We start from the raw sequence: 19,334 nt of genomic DNA, 5'->3' as shown, positions 1-19,334 counted from the left end.
GCCTGCCCCTCTGCTGGCTGGGCGCTTGCCCTCTGCTCCGCCTGGAGACGTCCCCCAGAGCCTGGCCCGGCCCCTCCTCGTCACTCAGGTGTCACACCAGGGCCACGAAATAGTCCTGTCACTCTCTGGCATTGCCACCATCTTGGTGGTGAGGCCATCTGTTGGTCGACGCGCTCGCTATGTGTCACCGCCTCGCCCAGGTTTAATGATACACCCCGGGGCTTGCGGCCTTCCCCAGTGTCCAGGGCAGAGGCCGGCACCGCGTGGGCACCCGTTACAGATTTTCGGATGAATAAATGACCTCGTTGGCTTCACCGGAAGAGCTGGCTCCGCAGGGTTGCGTGCCGCGGGGTCCCTGGGAGGCCAAGTCCCGGACTTTCCAGGGCTCTGCGGGGTTGGAGGGCTTCTGAGCCCCCTGCTGTCCCCGGAGAGCAGGGCCGGGAGGCTTGGGGAAGGGGCCGAGGAGTGCCAGTGTCTGGGGTGTTGTCGGGGCCCTCCAGGGCCGCCCGCTCTGGGACTGCCTCTCCCAGAGCAGGGAGGCCGGGCGGGCCCTGCCCCCATGTGCCCGGGGCTCGTGGGCACCGGCCAGCAGGGCTGGCGGCTCCAGGCTGGCTGCCCGGCTTTGCAGGGGGGGTGTCACGCTGGACAGCGGGAGGACAGCGCCACCCCCTCCCCCCAGGCCTCTGACCTGGAGCGGTGGGCACTACGGGGTCTTGGCCAGGAGCATTGCGGTCGCTGCCAGTCCCATCAGCCAGGGGAGTCGGTGGCCTGCCTGGAGAGCAGACCCTAGGGGAAGGGGGGTGAACGTAAATGAAGGCGGGGGGCAGCGTCTTGCACTCAAAGTTCTCCCGCGGTGGATGCGTCTGCACGGCAGTGCCCTGCTGAGCCCCCACGGGCCCCCGACCGCGGCTCTCACCGTCCCCTCCCTGCCCTGTCCCCGCCACGCTGGCCCCCACACCCCCTGCTCAGGAGGGCCCATCTGTCCCCAGGCAGGCCGCCACGGGGGCCTGCCTTCCTGTCCGGTGACCTTGGCCAGGTGGGGGTGAGGGGTGTGTGTGGGGGAGGCAGGGAGCCGAGAAGCTCCAGAAAGGAAAGGCTCCGCGTGGCCGTGTCGGACAGAGTGGGCTTGGCCACGTGAAGGCCGTGGCCTCGGTCTCCCCTCCGGAAACAGGGCGGATCTCGTCTGCTCTCCTGCCGGAGTCGGTGGGACACAGAGGGCCCGGCCACTGCCTGGGGCAGTGGGGACGTGAGGGCCTCTTGTGAGGCCAGGACCCGGGGGGAGGGCCCCGGGGTGCCCTGGGCCTGGCTGTGCAGGCCTGCAGGGGTGCCGCACGCTCATGTGCACCCGAGCGTGCGCAGGCCCCACCCCTGCACGCCCACGTCCTCCCCCGGCGTGCGCAGACCCCCATGCCCAGCACGCCCATGTCCTCCCCCGGCGTGCGCAGACCCCCATGCCCAGCACGCCCAGGTCCTCCCCCGGCGTGCGCAGACCCCCATGCCCAGCACGCCCAGGTCCTCCCCCGGCGTGCGCAGACCCCCATGCCCAGCGCGCCCAGGTCCTCCCCCGGCGTGCGCAGACCCCCATGCCCAGCGCGCCCAGGTCCTCCCCCGGCGTGCGCAGACCCCCATGCCCAGCGCGCCCAGGTCCTCCCCCGGCGTGCGCAGACCCCCATGCCCAGCGCGCCCAGGTCCTCCCCCGGCGTGCGCAGACCCCCATGCCCAGCGCGCCCACGTCCTCCCCCGGCGTGCGCAGACCCCCATGCCCAGCGCGCCCACGTCCTCCCCCGGCGTGCGCAGACCCCCATGCCCAGCGCGCCCAGGTCCTTCCCCGGCGTGCGCAGACCCCCATGCCCAGCACGCCCACGTCCTCCCCCGGCGTGCGCAGACCCCCATGCCCAGCACGCCCAGGTCCTCCCCCGGCGTGCGCAGGCCTCCACGCATGCACACTCACGTGCACCTCCTGGAGTGGGTGTGGGCATGGGCGTGGGTGTCGTGCCTTCACCCGAGTGGAGCGTGGGCAGCAGGGTGCTGAGGTCCCCGTCGTTGGCCTCGGGCACGATGCCCAGCAGCTTGCACATCAGCTCGTAGACGTGGACGCTCTCGAAGGGCTCCACCACCAGGCCCCTCTTGAAGCTGGGGCCCGCGGCCCGGAAGATGGTTTTCATGTCCAGGTCCCTGTTGTCGAAGCCGTGCTCCCCGTTGTTGAACTGGACGTTCACCCTCTGCCGGGGAGGGAGCAGGCGCCTGGGCTCCTCGCGGGGGGCCGCTGCCCCGCCCGGCCCCCCACCCCCGGCACCCCGGAGAGGCCGGGCGGCTGCACCAGGCGGGGAGGCCAGCCGAAGGGACCAAGTGGGACCGGGCACCCCTGCACTCAGAGCCCCCCAAAAGGTCAATCGCCCCAAAGAGAGAGCCTGGCCCAAGTGCGGCGAGGCCAGTGGAGGCTCCGGGCAGACGGGGGCTGGCGGGTCACCTGCGCGGGGTCCCCGGCCCCCTCCGAGGCCTCTTGGAGCCTCCCGGCAGCTGCCTCCTCTCCGGGGGCCTCTTCCCAGTCCGCGCCTGCCTCGGGCCCCGCAGCCCCTTCCCTCGGCTCCCGCGGCACCGCGAACACGCACCCCACCCGCACCGCGCAGGGAGGGCGGCGTCCCTCTGGGGCCCGGGGTCGGGCGCGGCCGCGCTTACCCCGTGGATGACGTAGCCCTGGTCGCTGTACATGAGCAGGGGCGGGATCCGGGGGTGGTTGGCGTAGTGGAAGTTGGCGGGGAACTCCTCCTTCCTGTAGACGTGCAGCCGGGGGTGGGCGCCCCTGAGCAGGCCGAGCACCTTCTCCAGCTGCCCCTCCTTGGGCAGCAGCAGCCCGTTCGGCCCGTAGTCCAGGAGCTCGAACGCGATGTCCTGGAAGGTGAAGTTGGGAACCTTGTGGATCTCCACCAGGTCGCTGGCTTTCTTTAAGACCGTGGTCATGCCGTGGTCAGAGGTGACGATGAGGTTGAGGCTGCCGGCCAGCCCGTGGCGCGCGATGCTGTCCCGGAGGTAGCCCACGGTCCGGTCCACCTGCTGCACCATGTCTTTCCTCTCCTGGGAATCGGGGCCGAACTTGTGTCCCGTGGAGTCGGGCTCCCCGAAGTAGAGCGTGACCAGGTCGAGGCCATCCTCCGAGAGCCAGCGCATCACCGTGTCCACGTTGGCCCTCCACTCTGTCTCGTTCTTGTAGTTGTGCAGGACGCCCTCCTTGCGGCTCAGCGTCAGCGCCTCGCCCTGGTAGGTGACGTTTCCTCCGGGGTAGAAGAAGGAGCCGGTCCTTAGGCCCTGCCGGGGAGGGCGGCGCGTCACCACTCGCCGGCCAGGGTCGCGGACTCAGTCCCTCGCTGGCGTTCATTTGGAACCCCCAAACCCACGCCGCGGGCGCCCTGGGGGTCACTCGCGGGCAGGGCAGAGCACATGGCACCCCTGCCTCTGGGAGCTCCCGCCCCCAGCTCCCACGGTTAACCCCGCCGAGCCCGGGCCCAGGTCTGCGTGGCTCTGACCGTGTCCAGGCGAGGTGACCGCTTATGGGGGGAGTGAAGGGGCGTCCCCAAGAGGCTGGCAGAGCAGAGCGGAGCGGCTGCGTGCAAGTTCAAGCTGGCAGCGAGGGCCAAGGGGCGTCTGGGACTCGGCGAGGATGGGTGGGGGGGCGGGACACCTCCTCCGCTCGCCCCCAGCCCCCAGCCTCCCCCGCCCCCGTCCCAGCTGTCGTCCCTGCCGTTTCTCGGCCCTGCGGCCTGTTGGTCCCACACCGAGTTCTGGGCTTTGGCTTTTCCTGCAACCGGGGGCTTCGTGCAGGCCCTCCCCCAGCGTGCCGGGCCTCGGGGGCTGGGGCTGACGGCGCTGGCCGAAGGTGGGCCTGGGCCCCACGGCTCCCCGGTGGCCCCGAGCGTGGCCTGGCGGGGCCCCTGGGCTCAGCCCTGCTGCTCTTGACCTTGGCTCCAGAATTAGGCTCTTGAGCCCGCGAGAGGGTGGGCGGGGAACGCACCCAGCGGCTCCCTAGTGTGACCCGCCGGGACCCCTTGCTCTCGGGCGGGGAGGGCCCCGCGGCCCCAGGGAGCACGGCACACTCTTATGACCCGAGTCGGGGCTCCCCAGCGCCTGGCCAGCCCCCCTGCCGCAGGACCCCCCGGAGAGCAGTGACTCTGCCCCTGGCTCGGGCCGCGGCGGGGCGGCATTACCTGCCTCTGGGCGGTGACCCAGATGGGAATGCTGCCGTTGTCCCACCAGCCCTGGACGCCCAGCGTGGCGTGGTAGGGCAGCTTCACCTTGGAGCTGGTGTTGAAGAACATGTTGTGCACGACGCCGTGGTTCTCGATGTACTTGCCTGCGGGGAGGCCGGCCGTGGGGCGGGGGCCCTGGGCTTTGGGGACGGGCCCCTCGGCCCCACCGCGGTGTCCCCGCGTGCCCCGACCCGCGCCCTCTGGTCGCGTCCTGAGCTGGACTGCCCGCTGGCACCGCGCGCTCGCCGGGGGACCGCTGGCCGGGGTCGCCTTAGCGGCAGGTGGGAGCCCCCCCAGCGCCGTCGGGAGGGGGTCGTTAGATAAACCACCGCCCAGCCGGAAAAGCGCATCCTGGGCAGGAGTTGGAGGAACCAAGGGGAGCTCCAGAGATAGTTTTGCACATTGATGATTTGAATAGGAGATGCAGGCACACGGACCCAAGTTCAGAAGGCACAGGAGGGAGGCGGACTTGGCCCAGTGGTTAGGGCGTCCGTCTACCACACGGGAGGTCCGCGGTTCAAACCCCGGGCCTCCTTGACCCGTGTGCAGCTGGCCCATGCGCAGTGCTGATGTGCGCAAGGAGTGCCCTGCCACGCAGGGGTTTCCCCCGCATAGGGGAGCCCCACGTGCAAGGAGTGCGCCCCGTAAGGAGAGCCGCCCAGCACGAAAGAAAGTGCAGCCTGCCCAGGAATGGCGCCGCCCACACAGAGAGCTGACACAGCAAGATGATGCAACAAAAAGAAACACAGATTCCCGTGCCGCTGACAACAACAGAAGCAGACAAAGAAGATGCAGCAAATAGACACAGAGAACAGACAACCGGGGTGGGGGGGGGGAATAAATAAATAAATAAATCTTTAAAAAAAAAAGAAGGCACAGGAGTTTCGAAAGGAGGGACAGGGCGCCCCCTCTTCCCACCCCCCGCCACGATCATTCAGGCTCAAAAGGTGCCATCAGAAGAGAGAAGCGGGGGCTGCTGTGTGCGAAGGAAACGCTGGTGCTGTCCGGCAAGGGTGCCCGAGAAGCCACGGCTGTGCTGCCTCCGGGAAGAGGCACGGGGCAGGGGCCAGGCCGGTCCATTCTCCAGCACCCTTGGGTGCTATTGGATTATCTTCTTTTCAACCTTCTGTTGAAGCACTTTCACAAGCCGAGGAAGCCCCCGCAGCCCCGGTGGGGGCCTGGGAGGCAGCGAAGTGGAGGGGAGGAAGCTGGGCACAGCGGCGGCCGGGTCCGCGGGGCCCCTCTCGCCTCCTCCAGAAGCCCTCTGGGATTGCCCGTCCCGGGGCGTTCCGTGCTCGCCTCCTGTCAGCGGCGGTGAGCACGGCCACGGTTTCTCGGCCGTGGCATGTGTCTCCCCGGAGAGGGTGTCCCCTTCTTGATTTTTCAGGCACTCCCCAGCTCCCCCCCCCCCCGTGGCCCATCCCGAGGCCAGACACTCACCGGTGACGAGGGTGAAGTGGCAGGGACTGGTCATGGTGACGAAGGCCGGGGTCATGTAGCGGGCTTTCACGCCGTCGCGCGCCATGGCGTCCAGGTGGGGGGTGTCCACGTCCTGGTCGTAGTCCCAGCGGAAGCCGTCGAAGGACACGAGCAGCAGCTTGTTCCGCGACGCCCGCCCGGGCGCGGGCGCTCCGCTCCCCGGGGCGAGGAGGGCGGCCAGGGTGGCGGCGAGCAGCACGGCGTGGCGCGTCATGACGGGCTCCCCGGGCTCGAGTGCGCCGGCCGGTTCCTTCCCAGCAGGAGAGCAAAGTCCCAGAGTCACCTGGCCCGTCGCGGCCCGGGTATCTCTGGGAAGGAGATTGTGCGCACACCTGCCTCTTCAGGGAGAGGACGCCCGGCCGCCAGCCCGTGCCACCCCCTCACGCCCAGGGGCTGGCACCCGGGCCCAGCCCGTGGGCTCCTCCCCTGCCCGTGTCCTCACGTGCTCGCTCATCTGACATCACAGACCCATCCCCAGCCCCTTCGAGGGTGTCGCGGGCGCTTCTTAATGTGTGGCCCGGGCAGATTCTTGGCCCCCCTCCCCCAAGCCCACCCACTCGCCCTCCCTGGGGAGGGGTCCACGCACACAGCCACCACCCCGTATGCTGGAGCTTGAGAACCACGGGATAAGACGACCACCCACTTGTGGGTCGTGCAACAGATGTGTGTGGGGTGCCTGCTGCAGCCAGGAGTCCTGGAGGGCCAGAAGTGGGGCGATCCCAGAGGGGGAGCTCCCTCGCTCACGGGGCTCATAGCTGAGGGGGGCACAGGCCTCTGGCCAATGAAGCAGATGCCTGCGCTGGGCAAGCATGGCCGTGGAGACAACTGCGGGGGCTTTGGGACAGGACCACGGAGTGGGTGCAGGGGGCTAATTTACAGCAGGTTTGAGGGGGCGAGACCCTGGATGTTTGTACCCGGCAAGGGCTAGTTAGCTCCAGGGCTGCAGGACCCGATGCCCACCCGCGCCCCACTGCTGGCTCCCGCCGGGCCCCGGTGCTCCCTGGCACCTCACCGCAGTGCCTGCCCCATCCTCGTGTGGCCTTCTGCCCTGTGTCATACACCCCCCTTTCCTTAGGAGGACGTCGGTCATTAGCTTTAGGCTCCCCCCTAAATCCAGGGTGGCCTCAGCTCGAGACCCTTCACTGCATTATTTTTTTTTAAAGATTTATTTATTTATTTTAAAGATTTATTTATTTATTTAATTCCTCCCCTCCCCCGGTTGTCTGTTCTCTGTGTCTATTTGCTGCATCTTGTTTCTTTGTCCGCTTCTGTTGTCGTCAGCGGCAGGGAAGTGTGTGCGGCACCATTTCTGGGCAGGCTGCACTTCCTTCCGTGCTGGGTGGTTCTCCTTACGGGGTGCACTCCTTGCGCGTGGGGCTCCCCTACGCGGGGACACCCCTGTGTGGCACGGCACTCCTTGCGCACATCAGCACTGCGCATGGGCCAGCTCCACACGGGTCAAGGAGGCCCGGGGTTTGAACCGCAGACCTCCCATGTGGTAGACGGATGCCCTAACCACTGGGCCAAGTCCGCTTCCCCTCATTGCATCTTAAAGGCCTTATTTCCAAATAAGGTCCCGTTCACAGGTGCTGGGAGGTAGGTCTGGGACATTTCTTCCGGGGGAGACAATTCACCCAGTAGAATCAGGGAAGCCCTCTGGGCACAGGGACGTGAGGAAGAGCTTGGGGTCTCGGGGGCAGCGAGCGGAGGCAGGCAGCGAGCGTGGTGGGGTGTAGAGGAGGAGGCGGCGGTCGGGCTATCAGCTGGGGGCGTCTGGCCAGGGCCCTGAAGGTCATGGAGGAGTCGGGACTTTATGTCGTGGCAGAACCGCTAAGGGTCCCCTAATAGCTGCCCTGCTGCCCGCTTCTATAATAAAATGGCCGCTGACACAAAAACTACACTTCCCAGCCTTCCTTGCGATGACATTGGGCCATGTGACTATGTTCTGACCAATGGGGAGAAGCAGAGTGTCACGTGCCCGCTCTCGGCCCCGCCCCTCCGGTGCTGCTTCCCTCTTTTGATTCTTCCTGCGTTCTCGCGCCTCAGTCTCAGGTGCCGCCCCCTGAGCCGTGAGGGGGCGCAGGGTCCCCAGGGTGAGCCGCGGGGCGCCTGGCTCCTGAACCCTGTGCTGGGGCCGCGTGGCTGGGCAGCCCTGGCCGGGTCAGCCCGGACTTCACCCTCCCAGGGAGCAAGAGGCAAATTCTTGTGCTGTTAAAGCTCCAGTGTTTGGGCTTTCTGTCCTCTCAGCTGGAATTAATCCCAGGATAATATAATCACGGCTCCGGGCGGCGTCGCTGTTTTCTGTGCCTGGTTTTAGCAGGGGAGTGCTGGGATGTGGTGGGGGCTGGGGGCGCAGGGGGAAAGGCAGGAGACAGGCAAGCCAGGAGCTGGTGCCAGGGCCCAGGCGAGGCAGGCCTGGCTGGGTCGAGGCAGAGGTGGGCATGTTCGGGATATACCTTTTTTTGTTTTTATTTTTCAGAGGTACCAGGGATTGAACCCAAGACCTCGTACGTGGGAGGCAGGCACTCAAGCACATATACTTTAAAAAAAAAAGATTTTTTATTTCTCTCCCCCACAGTTGTCTGCTTTCCGTGGCCATTTGCTGTGTGTCCTTCTGTATCCTCTTGTGTTCTTGTCAGCGGCACCCGGAATCTGTGTCTCATTTTGTTGCGTCATCTTGCTGTGTCAGCTCTCAGTGTGTGCTGCGCCATTCCTGGGCAGGCTGCACTTTCTTTCGCGCTGGGTGGCTCTCCTTACAGGGCGCGCTCCTTGTGCGTGGGGCTCCCCTACGCGGGGGACACCCCTGCGTGGCACGGCACTCCTTGCATGTGGCAACACTGCGCATGGGCCAGCTCCACACGGGTCAGGAGACCCGGGGTTTGAACCCTGGACCTCGCCGTGATGGGCGGACACTCTATCTGTTGAGCCAAATATGCTTCCTAGACATATACCTTTTGTAGATGGACACATTTGGGATGTGCCGGAACCGGCAAGTCTCGGTGGTGTGTGTGTGTGGGTGGGTGTGTGTCAGAGGAGTCGGGGGACCCTGTTCCCACTGGGCATTTTCTCCTGCTGGGCCCCCTGGGAATTCTGTCTCCTGCTCACCCTCTCCTGCCTGTCTGGGTCTCTCTGGAGATGGCACAGAGAGCCTGGTTGGGGTAATTCTTCCCTGTTTTCTCGGCTCTGGGGTTCGCTGACCTTTTGTCGCCGGCAGCTCCTCCGCTCACCAGCCTCAGGTCCCTTCTCCCTTGATGGCACAGAGTGCTTCCAGGAAACTGGTCTGCAGTGGTGGTTTTTGCTGGCTTCAGGGAGAATGGTTTGTAACGGTTCACCGTGGTGACAGTGGCTGCGCTTCCCAGGCTCTGGACGATATCTGTGACCTCATTCCAACTTCAGGATAGTTCTTGAAGGAGGGGTTTTTAATATCCTCGTTTCACAGGTGAGGAAACCCAGGCAGGGAGAGATCAAGGTCACTCTGAGTGGAGGACCTGAGACCTGAGCGCAGGCGTTTGCCCCTAGGGCCCCAGCTTTCAGGCACTAACGATGCCATTGAGTTAGTCTTTACTTAACTATTGTTGGGATTTGGGGCAGTTTACAACTTTTTCTTTAAAAAACAGTGCAGCTGTGAATATCTTAATATTATTAGTATTTATTTTATTTCCTTGGGCTACAGTACCCAGAGAAGGATTATTGGACAAAGGATTTAAAAGCAATTTGGTTTTTATTACTTACAGTCAGATTGCTCTCATGCCCTGAGGAAAGACTGTAGCATTAGATGGTACCACCAGCCACTGTTAATGTGAGAACCCCAGCCCCTCGACCTTGTGCTGTCTACATATTTTTAAAACCCCAAACAGAAACTCTGTACCAATGGTTTTTTTGTATTTTTTTAGGAGGTCCTGGGGATTGAACCCAGCACCTCATACATGGGAAGCAGGCGCTCAACCACTGAGCTCCCTCTGCTCCTCAATGAGAGTTGCTTTGTTCGTTTCTTTGCTCGTTTGTTTTTCAGAGGTACTGGGGATTGAACCTGGACCCTCATACATGGGAAACAGGCGCTCAACCACTGACTGAGCTACATCGGCTCCCCAGGTTTTAATTTTCATTCTTTTTTGATAGCTTACTATGCAAGCAATGAAGCCAGACAGCCTGTGACATTTCTCCTGTCTCTCCCGCGTGCTGACTGCTGATGGTCTTTGACTACTTATCAAGTGGGCTCTCGACATTGAGCCATATGGTTCCATCAGTTCTTTCTTTATTTGGCAATATATGTTTTTTTTACATATACTTTTGGAATGTCATTTTCTATGGTCTTTTATTGTTTGTGTCACTTGTAATTTTACCCATTCTCTTGCGTATCGGTTATTCTTTGGGGAGGAGACAGGCTCTGTGCTCCTGGAGGCAGGGGGCCCGCTGTATACTGCTCAGATGGCAGATCCCGAGGCTGGCGCAGAGCCGGCGCTCAGTGCACTTTGGTTGAATGTATAAGTTTAGGGGGCAGGTATGCCGATACCTCTCAGGCTTTCAGGGTAGGCAAAACATTTTAAAAAATAAAACTTATTTTAGGTTTATGGAAAAATTGTGAAGATGGTCCAGAGTTCTCAAATACCTGCATCTGTCTTTTCTGGTCTTCCATTGGTCATTTGTTGCAGTGAATGACCTGTTATTCGTACACTACTAAGAACTAAAATCCAGATCCTATTCAGATTTCCTTGGTTTTCCCCTAATGTCCTCTCCCCCCCATCCCCCAAATTCCATCCAGGATGCCGCACTTCATTTAGTCGTCAGGTCTCCCGAGGCTTCTCTTACCTGTGACATTTTACCAGAATTTCCTTGTTTTTGATGACCATGACAGGTTTGAGGACTGGCCAGAGTCTTTTTCTGTTAGACTGTCCATCATTTGGGATTTTTATGATGTTTTTCTCATAACTAGACTGGGCTATGGGTGGGGAGGAAGATGACAAACATAAAGTGCCTTCTCATCTTATCGCTTCCGTGCTATCACCGTGACTTATCACTGCCAAGCTGACCTTGACTGCCTGGCCGAGGCCGTGCTTGTCAGGCTTCTCCATAAACTCCTTTCTTTCCTCCTCGCGCTGTCCTCTTTGGAAGGCAGTCGCTATGCTTTCTTCCGTGAGGACGGAGTAGCTACACAGATTATTTGGAATTCCTCTGAACAGGAGGTTTGTCTACTCTCCCCCATGTATCAGTTTATTCAATCATTTATTTACGTAGTTAGGCTCATGGATATTTGATACTTCAGGCTATAATCCAATTTTCTTGCTCAAATCATTCAGTTCTGGCCATCAGGAGCTCTTTCGGGGGCTCCTGTGTCCGTCTGAAATATCCTCATTGCACTTTTTTGGGGAGCCCCCCCCTGCTTAGTATGAGGTGCTTCTGCCTCGTCTTGCCTCTTTCCTGCCCAGGCCTGGAACCAAGCATTTCTTAGGGATCGTTTTCTTCCTTTCAGTAGGGGTTGGTATTAGAAAGCAAGATTGGGTGCTCAGGGGTGCTCGGTGCTACTGGGGCGTCGGCTGGACCTTTCTGGAGTCATCGTCCCAGCTGTTCTTGAAGCCGGGGGCTCCCAGCTAACTCAGGGGGAGGCGGCTCCTGGCTGCCAGGACCCCTGGCAGGTCACTCTCGAAGGGAAGTGGGGAACCCTGCAGCCGTCCGTGCATGGCTTTTTGTGCTTAGGAGGTCCTTGGCGCCCGGCCGGCCCTGGCCCTGCAGGCCCCATTGGTCCGGTCCAGATGGAGACGGCTCCCTGCAGCTGGGCTGTGCCCTGGGGCCCGGGGCGCAGCGGGCACGGTGCTCTCCCAGGCAGCGCTGCCCATGCTCTTTCAGGAATGTGTCGGTACCCCTTTCCGTGCTTTCCCCTCTGAGCTGGGAACACCACTTCGCCCCCAGCGCCGGCACGGAGGCCAGCACGCAATAGGCGTTTAGTGGATGAGCCTCCAGTGCACGAGGGGAAGAGGCAGCCAGCCTGTGCGCGGCGCCGGGGTCGTCCCCGCTGGCCTGCCCGCCTCGCCCCTGGGCCGCGGCCGGAGTTGTGCTTTGGAAAGGGGAGTTCCTTCCTCCTTCTCTGGCGCCGGCAGCCCTGACGCGGGGGGCGGGCCCTGGGGTGGGGGCTCTGGTCCCTGGGCTGGCCCCTCTGGTGGAGGAGCCCTGCAGGCCATGGCGGCCACCCTGTGGTTTTACACAGCCGGGGCCAGCCTGGCCTCGCCTGCCTCCCGGTCCAGTGTCCTCGGGGGCGCGAGGGCGGCGCTGCCCACTGCCGTCTGCTCTCGAGGGTGCTCAGCCACCAGCAGCGGGTTATGGGTGCAGAGCCCGACAGGAGGGAGCTGGGCGAGGACGAGGCACGTGGGGACGTGGCGGATGACCCTTCCTGAACGGACGGGGTGGATGCGGGCTGGGCCGCGGGCGCGTCTCGGGGGAATTCCGGCAGCGCGAGGAGCCCCTGGCACGGGGCCGGCGGTACCTCATCCTTCCGTGTTTGGGGTTCTGAGCCCGAGCAAGACTGGGGGGTGCAGTGAGAGGCCACCGAAGCCACGGGCAGGCAGGCAGGCCCCAGCCCGTCCCGTGCGTCCCGGGCACAGCCGGCGGGCGGTCCCTTAGACCGGTGGCGCTCTCCTAGGACAGGGATGACAGCCTGAGGATGGCCACGCCTTCCCCAAGGGCCGCCACCTCCGGGCATCTTGGGGGAGGAGGGCTGAGGCCCCCCGAGAGGCGAGCAGCCCCCACGCCTCACCCCACCTCGGGGGCCACTGGCCCCGCAGGCGCTGCCCGCGGCCCGGGGCTGGCCAGGCCTGGCGCTGGCCCGGGACCCACCTTCGCTGCCCCGGGATTTGCTTCACACCACGGCTCGTTATCAGTCACCGAGGCCTGTTATTACTTCTCGGGCTTTATCTCCTGGCTGCCTGGCCTGTCGGCTAAATGGGGATTACTATTTTAACAGGATTATGGCGGGTTAGCAGTGCTCTCGGGGGACAGCGGTGGGCTCAGCCCCCTCCCCCCTGCCCTGCAGCACTCTCCAACCCCCCCCCCCGCCTCTGGGCCTTCCTTGGTGCTTGGCAGGAGGCAGGATCAAGGTTTGGGGGTCCCGGGAGCTGGGGGGCCGCATCGAACCAGACTCCAGGAGAGGGGGTGCTGGGAGGCTGGGACGGGGAACACGTGTTCTGTCTTTCGCAGGCTCCTCGAGGGGCAGCAGCACGTCTGGGGGACACTGGGCTTGGCCGTTGCAATGAGGGTGGTGGTGGAGGAGGTTGGGGTGGGGGGGGGTGCGTGGAAAAAGAGAGATTGGGGGAGACAAGTGGGGAGGGGCTGCCAGGGCCCACCTGCCCCTGCAGCGCAACCCTGCAGTTGCCCACATTGGGTGTGTTTTTTTTTCCTGAAAAAAATTTCAACTTTTCACGCAGGACTTTATAAAAACCATCCTGGTCCCGTCCCTCTGCTGCTCCCCGCCCCCGCGGGGACAAACCTAGGCCTGGCCCCGCCGACCCGTCCCGCGTCCTCTCCGGCTGCCCCCGGGGCCTCGGGCCTGTGCCCACGTGTTGGAGCGGCCCGCAGGCCACCCACCCCTGCCCCTCGTCTCATTTATTTAAACACGTTTACCGTGGTAGCGTGTAGATGACGCTAGAATCTCCCGCTTTAACCGTTTTTAAGCGCACGGTTCAGTGGGGTAGTCACAAGCACCGTGTCCATCGCCAGAACTCTTCGTTAGAGGTTTGCAATGATGAACAAGCTGTGGCTCAGTTTCCCCTGATCTGCTCTGGGGAAAGGCTAATGCCATCCCCAGTAGGCCCTGCTTGTCCAAGGGCAGGCGCTTGCCCACGGGTTAAACAAAGAAACCACAGAGAGGCGAGTAAAGGGGAATGGAGACCTTCCCTACCTGCATAGCAGAGGGAGGTGACATCCCTACAGAACAGAGAAGCGGCTGCTCCTGCAGCATTCCAGGAAACCACGACTCCCCAACCCACTACCTCCTAGTTACCATCAGGGCAAGTGCCCACCTCCAGGGCTTCCTCGTGGCCCCTGCCCCTCACTCGGACCCTCAGCCCCCTCCCACCAACTGTCATCTCCCCGCCTAGGAAAGTTCTGTATCAATTCAAGCCCCCCCTCCAGGAGTGGGCTGCAGCCTGTTCTTCAGACCCCTCTGCTGGGCGAGCTTCCCAGTACTTTCTCTGCCTGCGGTCCTGTGGGGCTCCGTGTCCCATAAGCGCTGATTTTCTCCAACGCTCTTCCACCTCCCCCCGACAGAAATCCTGCACGTGTGACGCGTGGACTTCCCGTGCCCCCGCTTTGAAGCCAGCACGTGGCCCCTCCGGGGCGAGCTGCCGCGTTGTGCCAGGCAGCGCTGGCATAAGGGGCTGCCCCAGTCTCTTCTGTTGACCCGTCTGCCCCGTAATCACGGGGTGGGTCTGCGACCCCCTGGCCCGTGGGGCCCCGAGGGACGAGGGACGGGGTTGAAGTCCATTTATAGGCATGCCAGGCACCGGGGGGCAGGGGCGGGCGCACGTGGAGAGAGGAATGCAGGGTGGGCCAGCGCGTGAGCGGTCGCCCCAAAGGCAGGGCCTGGGCACCCCGTCTGGGAGCCGAGCTGGGGCTGGGGCAGCTGGACGAGGTGTGACGGGTGGCGCGGGGGGGCGGGGGGTGGCTTTCCCCTAGAGCCAGAGTTCCCTGCGTGTGTCCGGGTGTGCGTGCAGCCGTCGTGAGAAAGCGTCGCAAACCGGGGGGCTGAAAACGACAGAAAACGACGGAAAGTTCTGGAGACCGGAAGCCAGCGGTCAGGGCTCCCGCGGGAGGCGCCTTCCCTGCTGCGTGCGTTCTGGGGGCCCTGGGGGCTCCTCGAGGCGCGTCGCCCCAGCCCTGCCTCGTCGTCACCTGCCCGCTCAAATGCCTGCGGCGGGCCTCTCCTGTGGTCACTTGTCATTGGCTTGGGGCCACCGCACGCTCCAGGGTGGCCTCCCGTCCAGGGCCCTCAACTTCCATCTGCAAAGACCCCTTTTCCCAGGGGGTTCTGGAAAATGGCATGTAGGCACATCTGTGGGGGTCCCCGTCCCACCCCACACCCCCCACCCCTCCTCCACGCTGGACCCCGTTTCCTCTCCCTCTCTGGGACCTGGGCCTTTGGCAGTGACTCGTGGCGCCCCCGCGGCCGTCTCGGGGTGCTGGGCTCACGTCCTGCCGCTCCTGGGGGCCGCCCGACAGCGCACCTGCCCGGCAGGCCAGAGACCCCCGCTCAGCCCCCCGCAGGGAGGCGGGCAGCGCGGCGCCCTTCCCCCACCGGGCACGTGGCCGGAGCTGCCCGGGGCGCCTTGTGTGCAGGCTGCAGGACCCGCCCCGGGGGGCGCCTTCCACGAAAGGACCCCAGAAGTTAATGACTCGCTTGGGACGGTGGCGGGTCCGGAGAGCCTGCTCTTTAAATGGTCAAACTGAGGCACGCTGACTGCCCTGCCCCCTTCTTCCCTGACTTCCTCCGAAAGCTGGGATCAGGGCCCTTTAGAGGGGCCGAGGTTGGGGGGCTACTCCCACCCTACGTGGAGAATTCTCCACCTCCGGGAGGTGGAGAAGGAACCCACTGAACAGCCGTGGAAGCCCCAGGAGGTGCCACGCTCCAGTTGGGGGCTGGGAAACAAGCTGAGAAAGCTGGGGTTCCTCTCCTCGTGGGGCTCACACCTAAGTCGGGGACGGACAGATGTAAATGGAAATAATCACAGAACCTCTGCCCACTCCCACAGTGAAAAAAATAATTCATACTCATGACAGAAAATTTGGAAAATACAGAAAAGTATAGAGAAGAAAATAAAGGTAATTTCAAGCCCCCTCCCCCACGTAGGGATGGGCACACAGCCCAGGCCCCCTGGCGTGGCTATTGTTTTTATTTAGAGATTTATTTTATTTATTTCTCTCCATCCCCCCGGCTTCCACCTTTTCTGAGCCTGTTCTCAAGTTTCCCTGTTGTAATACTGTCGGCTTTATAACTGTACCCCTGCTCACATTGCTCTAATGATTTCTGTATTTGGATAGCATGCCCGTATCACCAGCCATCATAATGACCCCCACGAGAGACTGCGTCTCTTTCTGTTGCGTCATCTTGCTGCATCAGCTCTCCGTGTGGGCGGCGCCATTCCTGGGCAGGCTGCACTTTCTTTCGCGCTGGGTGGCTCTCCTTACGGGGTGCACTCCTTGCGCGTGGGGCTCCCCTACGCGGGGACACCCCTGCGTGACAGGGCACTCCTTACGTGCATCAGCACTGCGCGTGGGCCAGCTCCACACGGGTCAGGAGGCCCTGGGTTTGAACCGCGGACCTCCCGTGTGGTGGGCGAACGCTCTGAGTTGAGCCACAGCCGCTCCCCGGCATGTGCTCTTTGCTTCGGTCTCCTTCCCTCCTCGTGGTGTGGGGCAGTTTTCCGCAGCTCACAGAGCATTTGTGAGGAAGCAGCGGGGCAAGGTGCTGCGGGTTCGTGTGTGAAATGTTTCACCCAGCAGCACCTGGCAGGGACCCCGGGACCCACCCACTCAGGGCCTCAGTCCAGAAGGGGGGGCCACTGCCCCCTGCCACCCCCTTTGTGAGTCACAGCCTCCTACAGAGTCTCTCCTGCTCTCATCGGTTTAGTCTATTAGGGCTTTTGTTGTTGATTTTTTTTAAAGATTTATTTTGTTTATTTCTTCCCCTCTCCCCATTATTTGTGTCTGCTCTCTGCTCTCTGCGTCTGCTCATTGTGTGCTCACCTTCTTTTTAGGAGGCACTGGGACCCAAACCCAGGATCTCCCATGTGAGAGCGAGCTACCTCCGCTCCCTGCTTGTTGAGTCTCTCATTGGGTTTCCTTGCTGTGTCTCTTTGTTGCGTCAGGTCACCACCACAGCCTGTCATGTCAGCTCGCTCTCTTTCTCATCTTCTTTAGAAGGCACCAGGAATCGAACCTGGGACCTCCCATGTGGTAGGTGGGAGCCCAACTGCTTGAGCCACATCTGCTTCCCTTTTAGGGTTTTGTTTTTTAACGTTTGCTGAGAAGTTGCTTTGTCACTGTCCCCCTACTTGCTCTGGGTAAACCTTTTTCGCTGTCTTCTCTGAACTCCAGCTGGGCTGGCCCTCTGCCACCAAGTGAGGTTTCTAGGGACACTCAGAACTCAGGCCTGGAACTTTCCGAAAGGGCTCCAGCTGGGCGTGTGGCTGCCGAGGGTTCGGCCCTCTCACCCGGGCTGGGCTCTGCTGGGCGGGGAGGGGACCACAGCCCTCCAAGGCGGGCCAGGGCCTCTTGTTGGAAAGTACAAGCCGTGCATGTCCCTGTCCAGCTCCCCCCGATGCCTGCTGGTGTTTGGGTGGCAGGGTGGGGGGCGGCCAGAGGAGGGCAGGTGGGAGTGGTGGGTGCTGACTTTGCCCGAGGTCAGAGTGGGCGCTCCCGGACGCTGGGCTGGGTGCTGGGGTGCCAGGCAGCCTCCGAGGAGCCCTGTCTGTTCCCTGGGGCTCGTTATCGCGGTGTCCCCACGATAGGGCCTGCTATCTCAGGAGCCGTCTGTTTTATGGTCACTAGGATGTCTCCGTCCTGATATGAAAAAGGGACACAGGTGACAGATAAGGGGGCACCTTTGGTACCTGGGTGGGTACGAGCGGGACAGAGGCACGTCTCTGCCCCTCCTGGCTCATGGTTCCATGTGAGGATGGGGTGTCACGTGGGGCAGGAGGGTGCCCCTTCCTTGGGGAGGAGACCCCCGTCACCATCACCACTGGTGTCACCGGCAGACCCCGGATGCTGGGGCGCAGCTGGAGAGTTGGCATTTGGGGCCCACTTGGGGCCACCTCCTGAAGTCGAGAAGGGCACCCCGTGATGTGCCCGGGCCACGGGCTGCCGGGAGCGCGGAGACCTCGTGCGGGCAAAGGCGCCCGGGGAGCCCGTGGCTGGCGAGGGGAGGCTTCCCCGGCCGCCGTGGCCGTGACGACAGGGGGAGGGCCTGCCCTGTCGCAGCGCCTCGCGGGCCGCTCTGCTCAGCCGACCCCTGCCTGGCGTCTGCGCCGTGGCGCGCGATGGAAGCGGCTCCGGACTGTCTAAAGCGGCGGGGCCTAAAGGGAAACCTGTCACCTCAGCCCTCCAGACAGGAGCTCAGGGCCCGAGGACGAGCAGGGGGAAGCAGGCAAGCACCCAAAACTCCCGGTGCGGACCCGGGAAGCTTGAACGCCCATTTCAATACAGAAAGCGGGGAGCCCTCTTTGCCCCCCAGTTGTTGACGACTCGCCTCAGTTGGCTGTGGTAACAGAAAAGCTTCCCGGGCCATTTAGGGTCTCCCGGCTTTACTGAGTGATCCATAAATTCAGAGCGGAGGAGCCCCTCGGAGTGGGGAGACGCTCGCAGAGGGTGGGTGAGGAAGCCGGGGGAGGGGGTGGCCGGGGGGCTGGGGGCGCGGGCGGGGGTCCTGGGAAGGGGGGAGCAGGGGGACTGAGGGACGCGGGGCCGCCGATGACCACCTGGCCGTGCTGACATTTGGTTTTCTGGGCGTTTATAGGAAGCAGGAAGTAGGCTAGGTCTGCTCGTGTGGACAAGGACGTGGGCGCAGCCTCCGTGGGACCTTCTCGGTTTTGTCGATTCAGCTGGAAGGGGGGTCTGGGGGCGGCGGAGGTGCTTCGCCAGCTGAGAAATCACATCTAATCTGGTTTCTGGGGAAGATAAGATGATTCTAAGTCATCACATTTTATCAGCACAGATTAAAGTCTGGCTCAGGGGAGGAGGCGAGACATGCCTTGGGGCTGGGGGGACGTTTGCAAAGCTGGGGTGCTGGCTCCCCTGGGCTCCTCGGGGTAAGGCCTCTTGCTGTGGACTACCCCTCCCGAGAACGCCCGTGCACATGGCAACCTGCCCCCTGTGCTGGGAGCTGAGCTAGATGCCCCCGACCTGGTGGGGGTGAGTGGGTGCTGCAGCCCTGGGTGGGGGGCAGAGGTAGCCGGGAAGCCCTGGAGGGGTGCAAAGGTAGGGGAGGGGCCAAGAGGCAGGGGCAGGGTCGAAGACAAGGGTAGAGAGACCGCACGGTGCGTGGCCCGTTGCGTGCCGCTCCTGGGAGTTCCTGCGAATCAGCACAGCCTGCCACCCCCCCCCCGCCCCCAGCCTGCCCCCCCGACCCCGCCTGCCCCCCTGACCCCACCTACCCTTGCTCCCCCCTGCCCCCACCACCCCCACCTGAACCCCTGACCCCCACCTGCTCCCCTGCCTGCTCCCCGCCTGTCCCCCGCCTGCTCCCCGCCTGCGGGTTTGCTTCTTGCACCGAATGTTGAGGACGGCGGGGAGGGAGGAGGGGGGGTGGCGGCAGAGCGAGGCCAGCACCGAGCCCGCGAGGAGCTACCCCCAGGCCGGGATGACCTCCGGGCCCCCAGCCTCCCTGGGCCGTCCTTGGGCCCTTTGAGACCAGCTGGCCGAGGGTACGAGTTCCCTCTCGCTGCTGTAACAAACTGCCGCCTCATCAGCGGCCTCCGCCACTCCGGGGGGTCCCCTCCCAGTCCTGCAGCTCAGACGTCCAGCCCGGCTCCCCGGGGGTTCCCCGGCCGCGGGCAGGGCCGCGCTCCTCCCGGGGGCTCGGCAGACAGCCCCCGCCTCGCTTCTCCGGCTTCTCCACGCCGCTCG

The 19,334-nt window shown here is 63.3% G+C and overlaps 1 protein-coding gene across 1 annotated transcript; it reads right to left on the bottom strand.

Annotated features, from left to right (window-relative positions):
- Positions 1–703: 703 nt before the first annotated feature.
- ENPP7 (ectonucleotide pyrophosphatase/phosphodiesterase 7) lies at positions 704–5,937 on the bottom strand. The gene is made up of 5 exons (XM_058285023.1): positions 5,685–5,937; positions 4,203–4,348; positions 2,680–3,306; positions 1,952–2,222; positions 704–786 (listed from the first exon to the last, which is right to left on the bottom strand). The coding sequence occupies exons 1-5, from the start codon at positions 5,935–5,937 to the stop codon at positions 704–706; spliced, it is 1,380 nt and encodes a 459-aa protein (XP_058141006.1).
- Positions 5,938–19,334: the final 13,397 nt, after the last annotated feature.

This window comes from Dasypus novemcinctus, chromosome 21 (assembly GCF_030445035.2).
Source record: "Dasypus novemcinctus isolate mDasNov1 chromosome 21, mDasNov1.1.hap2, whole genome shotgun sequence".
NCBI lineage: Eukaryota > Metazoa > Chordata > Mammalia > Cingulata > Dasypodidae > Dasypus > Dasypus novemcinctus.
The sequence above is the reverse complement of the archived record's forward strand: the minus strand, read 5'-3'. Positions and strand labels throughout refer to the sequence as shown.